The sequence below is a fragment of the Arachis ipaensis genome, chromosome B7, assembly GCF_059453495.1.
Source record: "Arachis ipaensis isolate K30076 ecotype BB chromosome B7, ASM5945349v1, whole genome shotgun sequence".
Lineage (NCBI taxonomy): Eukaryota > Viridiplantae > Streptophyta > Magnoliopsida > Fabales > Fabaceae > Arachis > Arachis ipaensis.
This window is the reverse complement of record NC_142442.1, coordinates 140,198,176-140,206,755: the sequence shown is the minus strand read 5'-3', so window position 1 is coordinate 140,206,755 and position 8,580 is coordinate 140,198,176. Positions and strand designations below refer to the sequence as shown.

The 8,580-nt window shown below is 37.0% G+C and overlaps 1 protein-coding gene across 1 annotated transcript; it reads right to left on the bottom strand.

Annotated features, from left to right (window-relative positions):
- Positions 1–3,391: 3,391 nt before the first annotated feature.
- On the bottom strand, positions 3,392–7,853 carry ZIM (GATA-type zinc finger protein with TIFY domain-containing protein). The gene is made up of 7 exons (XM_016308241.3): positions 7,191–7,853; positions 6,957–7,043; positions 6,645–6,778; positions 4,730–4,837; positions 4,475–4,580; positions 3,938–3,997; positions 3,392–3,837 (listed from the first exon to the last, which is right to left on the bottom strand). The coding sequence occupies exons 1-7, from the start codon at positions 7,461–7,463 to the stop codon at positions 3,733–3,735; spliced, it is 873 nt and encodes a 290-aa protein (XP_016163727.1). The 5' UTR covers positions 7,464–7,853; the 3' UTR covers positions 3,392–3,732.
- Positions 7,854–8,580: the final 727 nt, after the last annotated feature.

Here is an 8,580-nt window from a genome sequence, read left to right as displayed (position 1 = left end):
CTTTTCTGATCTACCAGGGTTATGTGAAGATGGGCGTTGGCAAGGATCATAGTTATCACAACTGGATCATCATGTCCAGGAATGATTCCTTGCTCATCTTCTTTGGTGAAAGAAATAGTTGGTAGGTCGGGAGGTTTGCCTCCGACCTGATAGACTTCCTTCAAGTGTCTCTTGCGAGACGACTTTGTGAGGCCACCTCCGCCAAATCCTTCCGAGATCATGTGTATATGTCTTTCCGGGGTTTGTGGTGGTGGATCTCTTTAGTCCTCGTCATCTCGTTTCCTTTTGCCATGGTAGTCCGACCTTTCCATGAGATATCTATCAAGCCGACCTTCTCTTGTCAGCTTTTCTATCACATTTTTTAGGTCGTAACAATCATTTGTTGGCTGACCATATAGCTTATGGTACTCACAGTAGTCGCCACGACTCCCCCCCCCCCCTCTTTTTTTTGATGGGCCTAGGGGGTGGTAGTCTTTCAGTATGACAAATTTCCCTGTATACATCTATCAGGGAAACTCGTAGAGGAGTATAAGAGTGATATCTCCTATTTTTTCTTGGGCTCTCTTTCTTTCTCTTTTGATGAGTGAGAGTGCCCAGGTCGCCAGCTCGGCTCTCGAAGTCTGGCATTTTTCTCCATGTTGATGTACTTCTCAGCTCTCTCCTGTACATCACTTAGGGAGGTCGGATGCCTTTTCGAGATGGACTGGGAGAAGGGACCTTCTCGAAGTCCATTTACTAGGATCATAATCACTGCTTTCGTGGGTAGGTCTTGAACCTCCAAGCACGCTTTGAACCTCTCCATGTAGTCCCTCAAAGGTTCTCCAACCTCCTGCTTTACTCCCAGGAGGCTTGGTGCGTGATTTACCTTGTCCTTTTGGATTGAGAATCGCATGAGGAACTTTCGCGAGAGGTCATCGAAACTAGTGACCGACCTTGGAGAGAGGCTATCAAACCACTTCATCGCTGCTTTAGTGAGAGTCGTCGGGAAAGCCTTGCACCGAGTAGCATCAGAAGCGTCCGCTAGGTACATCCGACTTTTAAAATTGCTCAAATGATGCTTTGAATCCGTGGTTCCATCGTAGAGGTCCATATTAGGGCTTTTAAAGTTCCTTGGTACTTTTGCCCTCATAATGTCCTCACTGAATGGATCTTCTCATTCCAAGGGAGAGTCCTCTCGGTCACTGCGAGAGTTTCGACTTTTGAGAGCGGACTCTAGCCTTAGGAGCTTTTCCTCAAGCTCCTTTCGTCGCTCGATCTCGCTCCTCAGATTTTTCTCTGCTTCTCGTTGTCGTTTCAGCTCTTGCTCCAACTGTTCTAGCCGTCCCTGGTGGCCGTGGAACAATCCCATGAAATCAGCTGCATGGGGTTGTCCCTCTTTTCATGATTCGCGCCCTTCAGAGGAGTTTGCCTTCAGGTTTTTCAACCCTGAGGTGCCTTCTCTATGTTGATTGGTCACCCCTTGGTGAGTATCGATGTCCTCGTTGTTGTTTCCAACGCCCTGATTTTCTTGTTCAGAATTGGACGCTATGTGGCCATCTTCATGCGATCCGTCCGCCATTACTGGTTGATCTCTCGGGTCCCCGGCAACGGCGCCAATGTTACGATGGGTAATCAGAGATTGATGGGATGGACTTGTAAGGTTGGCCCAATTGCTTGAAGGAAGAGGTCCCCGACTAGGTTCGCGTTAGGGAGCCGCCGTCCGAGTTGTGTGTGTGAAGGAATGGGGGGTGGTTCCTGCAAAGACACTCCGATGCCTAAGTCAGCAAAGGTCTAAGCAAGTTTAGAGAGTATTGGAACTTAGAGTTACCTGAGGAGTGTCAGTGTATTTATAGTGATGAACCAATAACCATTGTTGGAGTAGTTCCACCTTTTAAGGAGGATAACCGTCCTTTTATCTTAGGGAAGTTGAGATATGGCTCCTGGAAGTGGGTTGAGAGATTTTAGGAGCAGTTATTTATTTGAATAAGGATTATCTGCCAGCTAATCTTCGCTCCCGACTTCCTTAGAGCAAGTCGTCGTTGGATCCGATTTCTTGAGAGAAGGTCAGTGTCGAATGAGGGCCAATTTTTAAATTGGACCTTTTATTTAGATCTGAGCCTTAGTGTATGAACATTATTATTATTATTAATTTTCAAATATTTTAAGAGGCTGTAGATTGTGTGACGTAGGCAGGACCCATAAAATTAGAGAGACACTGGGGAAGGAACTGACCTGCAATCTGGCTCGTGGTTCGCTGGTCATTGGAGACTAATTTTTCTAGGTTTAATTTCTGTACTCCCAGGATTTAATTTCTATACTTCCAAAATCGAAAGGTTTGATTTCTATAATTAACACCTCAGTCTTCTATGATTCTGATACAATATAAAAAATAAAACTAGTCATTTGAATCTTGTGATAATCTTATAATTAGGGAAAAAAGAAAACATAATTTTTGCTTATAGCTCTAGTTCTGACATTTGTATAATAAGACTGTGATTACTAAGAATAGCAAAAATACCTGCCAAAATAGGTACCACATATATTATCGGCGATGAGGTTTAACGGGACGTCCCAAAATTTCTTCAAAAAAGAATGGAAGTCTTTATTAGCGTTCCAAAATTTATTCACACCTTTCATTTTCAGATTTCTTTTTAAATCAATGATTTTTTTAATTTTTATAAAATTTATAATTTTATGTGCAACAAATATTGTATTAGTATATAATTATATATTCTCTTATATATGATATTTTAATAAAAGATAAATTTCAAAAATATATAGTAAACCTTTTAAATTCCTGAGCTATTTTAAACTCATGAATATAAAAAATTAAAAATCCCATTTACTTCACTTTATTTTCCCACGAAAACCTTTCCCTTCTTTTTTCCTTTGCAACTTACAAATACAACCTAACGATTTATTTATAGGAAGCAGTATCATTTGTTCGGACAATTTTAGAAACTAAACCCATATGCAAAATCTTATAATTAGATTGCAGATTAAATAACTACTTGAAAAATAGCAATACTATTCCCATATTGATAGCATCGCTCCCTTTTAAATATGTTATTTTATCTTCCAAAACTATCCACAATTCTTATGGATATAACAAAACTCAGAAAATGTTATGACAAAGAATGGAAGTAGTTCTGAAAAAAAGATTAAAAAAATACATTATTAAGATGTGACTATCAATTTGAATGGCATTATCATTTTCTTAACTACAATTACTATTTATTCAAAAAAAAAAAAAAAACTACAGTTACTATCAATCCGTAAGTATATATTACATCCTTTGCAAATGAATTAGTAATTGTTTTTTGGACATAGGATCAGTAGTGTGATTCAAAAGTATATCTTACACCCCCAATGCTACTTTTTTGGTGTAAAAATATAAGTGGATGCGAATATGTTTTTAATTATAAAAGAAAAAGACTTGCGACTCATCACTCATCAAAATTACAGGGTCTATAAAGGTCTCTTTTGGGAACATCCTACCAATCTTAATTTTTAAAAATGGGAATAGCCATTACATGTTTGTGCACATCAAACATGTCATCATTCATATTCCAGGCTATAAGTTTGGAGATAAAGTTAAATATTAATGCAACTGATTAAAGAGTTTATAATAGACCTCTTATATTGACGAGAGCTTTACTATATTTGTACATTCTATAGGTCGAACACATTGGATTTACTATATAAAACCTACCAATGCCAGTCAATGGCGAGCATTTCCAGTCACCGGAAAACTCATCGATCAGTTGCCAATGATGCGTTATCATTTTCAGAGAAAGCAGCAACATTGATATTTTCAGGGACAGCAGTTCGACAATCCGTGTTATTGCCTTCATTAACCTGGTCATCAAGTGCCAAATCATGAAAGAAAAAGGATGTATTCAGTATAAGATTGAGTATAACATGAATAAACGATGCACTATGCGGGGAAAAAAAATACCGGCTCGGGTAGGGCAAGCGTGTGTTCCTGGTTTCTCTTGGAAAGGTCCCTCATAGTACCCTGCATAGTTCCATAATATATTTACAGCTCCCTTGATATAAAAGATGAAACATGAGAGCAAAAAAGAATTTAATTATCCTCTAATGACTCCTCGGGTATGATTAATTGTGGGGTAAAAATGGGATAAAGATTTTTACAGAAGTTGTTATGTAAAAAATTACATATAGAACCCATCCATGAAATTTTACCCTTTCAACCAAACACACCCTTAGAAGAAAATGATCCATTCATATGCTGACATGCAATTAGTTATCCCTGGAATTTTCATAATCCCAAATAGGGTGAGAAAATACCACATTTTTGTTATAAGAAAGGACCACACTTGATTCACATAATTTGAAAGAAAGTTCAAGCTAATTCTACAAAGGAATGAAGTACTGGATCTTTACTCTTTGATGTATTGTCAAAATCAAACAACCCTATAATAGAAAAAGGGTTCTTTTACCCTGAAAAAACCATTTGGAGAAAAATACCTACCCTATTTGACCAAAATAGCCCACAAGCATTGCAAAGTGACCTTGGACCAGATGGCCCTCTCCGCATCATTGGGGTGGCTTTTGAACTTATGCCACAGTGTGTACATCTACATAGACATGCAATGAAAAGAGAGGGTTAAAACAAAAAGTCATCCCATGAATCAAACGCCAGTACCAGAAAGCCACACACATCCACAGTTGAACAGTGGTGAAAAGAAAGTTTGGCAATAAGATCACAGGATGAGATAATACTCACGATGTTTCTGATTGAACAGCATCTTGCATTGACTCTTGGTCTGAACCACAACTATTAGCTCCATCTTGTTTCTTAGATGAAGTAAATTGGCCTTTATTACGTTGCATCCTACATTTAACAATCAGATAAGAAGCATTGGCTATTAAGTCCAACAGCTACAACAATGAGCAACAAAAAGAACATGTCAAATATAAATGATGTGCAAAATCTTATGAGAAGATGAGTCTCCTCATTTGTTAACATTATATGATATATGAAGTACCAAAGTTCTTGCTCAGAACAGCAAATTATCAGGAGACACATGCTATTTGCTATCACAATACTAAAACTATGCACATCCCAATACATATATCATGGCAAAAGCAACCAACTCTCAATTAAAAGGTTTCATCAATTAAAAGGTTTAACCAGCATAAGAAAGAAAAAACCTTTATTAACCCCCCAAAAGGAAAGCACTATCCTCTTGATTGTATGTCATTTAACAAAAAACATTTAGCTCTATAACAATCATCAGGAAAAAGAAATAAGGGCTAATTTTCAAAATTTACTGTTTGAGATTTAAGCTAACTAAAAGCACATTGATTTTTTCCCATTTCGGCCAAATACTTCTACAAAAGATTGACAACACTCAGCCCAAAACCAATCACCAAAGAACCAAACAAAATATTAAATAAAAGGTCAACCAAAAGACAATGCAAAACATGTGATACTAGTTCTGAATGCACCCCACACATCATTACTTTATGTTCCCTCTGAACCTGTAAAATGTCAATAATATTGAGTACGTTAAGCACTATTGTACTATAAAGGATTTGACTGTAGAAAGAACCTAGGACTTCCAAATAGATTTTATCAAGGTGGAAAGAGGTTGTATCAGATCATTAAGTTAGGAACTCAGAGAAAGATTTGCAACTACATACAGAGGGGTAGGGAGACCATAACCTTTCACTCAAACTAAACAAAACAAGAACATTCTCAAGGAGGCCCAAAAATCTAGGAAACCAAAAAAATGTGGAAGTCCCAAGAATGTAGATTCCTAAACTTTAATAAAGTTCTCAATAGGAGAAAGGAAGATATGCAATAAAGGGAAGACAAGACTAATTAAACTAGGAGCTTCGTATCCAAAGGTCTATCCAAAAGTTAAAAGTGCATTTTATATAAATATAATGATGCAATGTAATCATAATAATAATAAAATTAAATTAAATATAAAAAATTGGTGATGTAATTTGGTTTTCAAAATGGGTAAAGTTATCTTGCTATACAAGTTTTGTAAATTAACCATGTTTAGGCTTCTTGACTCTGCATCCTGTTAAAGTGAAAAATAAATTGGATCATGAGAAATAACATAGAAGACCAAAATTGGGCAACAAAGTTCCTTTTCCCTTTCTGATATGATGTCTAAATGGAAGATAGGTAAGAAACAACTTCAAATCCAAAGGCCTGTTTGAAACACACAGATTCGTGTCAACTGAAAGCTGAGGTCTTGTGCATTTTACTTCTATGTAAGCATGGGGAGGTACGACAACTTCAGTGACCACATGCTACAAGACTTGTAGATTTGACACGATGGGTGATCTATTCTAAAATCTAGGGACTAGATAAATCAATTGCAGGTCACCAACTATACTTCGGTATCTGTCTAGATAGACAATGTGTTCTAGCCAGACTCTGTCAGCTGTTGCAATAGCAGGGTAAATGTGATAAGACCGAATAACTTATATAATTTCTCAAAAAGAAGCAAAGAAAGAATTCATCCCCAAATTCAAATCATTATTTGCATGATGAAACAATCATATGAGATCCATAGACTTTTTTAAGCTAACAGAGTGAATAGTAACTTCATCTATCAATCTAACATCTGAGGAGATTCTATTCGGAATCAGACAATCATATGAGGTTCTATCAATCTAACCTGAGTGCAACTTCTTGACGCACACTATATCTAACTTTCTTGTCGAAGCATCGCTCTTTCCTCTTCTGTCTGAACCTATTCAATGATGCCGCTCGATGTGGCTGACTGCACCTTCCAGGGAATTCCACTGCACCCTACATGCCCACCATCACCATTAGAAAACAAATGAACTAAACTGTAATTGAATTTATTTAGCTAAAGCTTTATATACATATGAATACTTCATGTGATTAAGAACAAAATGAGTAACTAACCATAAGAGATTGTAACTAAACATAACTAACAAATTCCCCTAATAAACTGCACACGTACCCTCTGATTCTGAGGCGATAACTCTGCACATTGCGAACCCGACGAAGGCATTTCGCACCCTCCCAACAACAATAACACCGCTTGAACCTGTTAAGTTAAAAACCAAAGGCAAAATCTAATAGTTCCTTCAGTGGTATTATTCTTGACACAAAATTCTGAAATATCACAGCCCCAGAGAACAAAGAACTGAAATTTGGGGGCGGGGGATTAACATTGAAAAAATAAAAAGCGTGCCTTTTCGGGTGTAACGGAATCAAAGACATAGACTTGGCCACGAAACGAGAGCGTGAGCTGGCTAGAATCTTCACAGGGAATTATAGACATGTCGGGGCCTCCGCCACCGGAAACGTACACGGTGTCGGCATCTTCGACGACTCCGCCGGCACCGTCCTCGAGGCCGTGGGAATTGTAATGATTGTGGTGGTGGTTGTCGACGGAGTCGGAAGCGGCGGCGCCGTTGTCTTCGGCGGCGGAAATCTGGTTGGGAACGTTCATGGAGCCGTACATTGTTGGATATAGGGTAGAATTTGGGATTTTGGACGCATTAGAAGGGAAAAGTTTCGGGGAGTTGGGAATTGGGGGCGAAACCCTAACCCTAACCCTAGTTAGAGAGTTTTGGGGATTGTGAGAGTGAGAGTGTAGGTGGGAATGTTATGTCACAGTGAGTGAGTGAGTAACAAATGGCGAATGTATATAAATATGTCTTGAAAGCGAAAACTGTGTCTGGTGTGGTGTGTGTGTTTGTCGAGGCTCAACACAGAAGAGTGAGGTGAAAAGAAGAGAAGAGAAGAGAAGATAGGGGGCAAAAGTGATCCCAGTGACAGAGACACCCGCCTTCTCTCCTTTCTTTGTTCTTTTCGATGCGATTGTGCATCTTAAAATATTTTTTTTAAGATTAAATTATATAATTGGTCATCTTACCTTTATTGAAATTATAAAAAAGATATTATTTAATTATTAAAATAAGTTAAATAAATTTAAAAATTAAAAAAATTTAAATTATTTTAAAATTATTAAAAAAATAATTAGATAAAAATTAAATATCAAACAAAAAATATTATAAAATTAACTAATTATAAATTGGTTTTTAAATTTAAAAAATTTACAATTGTGTTCTTAAACAAAATCTAATACTAAACTATTAAAAGAAGGATATCGGTTAGTCGAATATTTAAAAAAGGCATAAGAATTACTGAATTAGATTTAGTATTTTTTATTCTGCAGACTTACTTTATTTGTGCTTCCTCATTCCAACCATTCATTTATTTCATGTTTAATTCTATTTACCTTTTTATCCGTTTTTATTTGTATTTGTTTCTTTTGCTTAAAGATCCTTATTATTTCCTATTGCATTTATGAACTTCATGTAACGATCATTTATAATGTATTTTGTAATTATTGTCACCTGGATCTACGACTTTTATATATACGAGAAGTGTTATACATACAAGTCATTTTAGTTTATAAATCTAATAAAAATGACACTCACTCATATGAATGTATTAACATGCGTGCTACTTAACGATTTTCATAGCGTGCTTCGCGTTCTTTCTCTTCTTCCTCCTCCTCCTCCTTCTCCTTCTCCTTTCTTTGCGTTTCTCTTCCTTTTTTTTCGCCTGTTTCA

Bases quoted from the DNA above. Each gene is read 5' to 3' on its own strand.
- ZIM (XM_016308241.3), bottom strand. From the start codon at position 7,463: ATGTACGGCTCCATGAACGTTCCCAACCAGATTTCCGCCGCCGAAGAC. The intron at 7,044-7,190 runs GCACGCTTTTTA...TTAACTTAACAG, and splicing joins ATTCCGTTACACCCGAAAAG to GTTCAAGCGGTGTTATTGTT. The intron at 6,779-6,956 runs GTACGTGTGCAG...GTGGGCATGTAG, and splicing joins TATCGCCTCAGAATCAGAGG to GGTGCAGTGGAATTCCCTGG.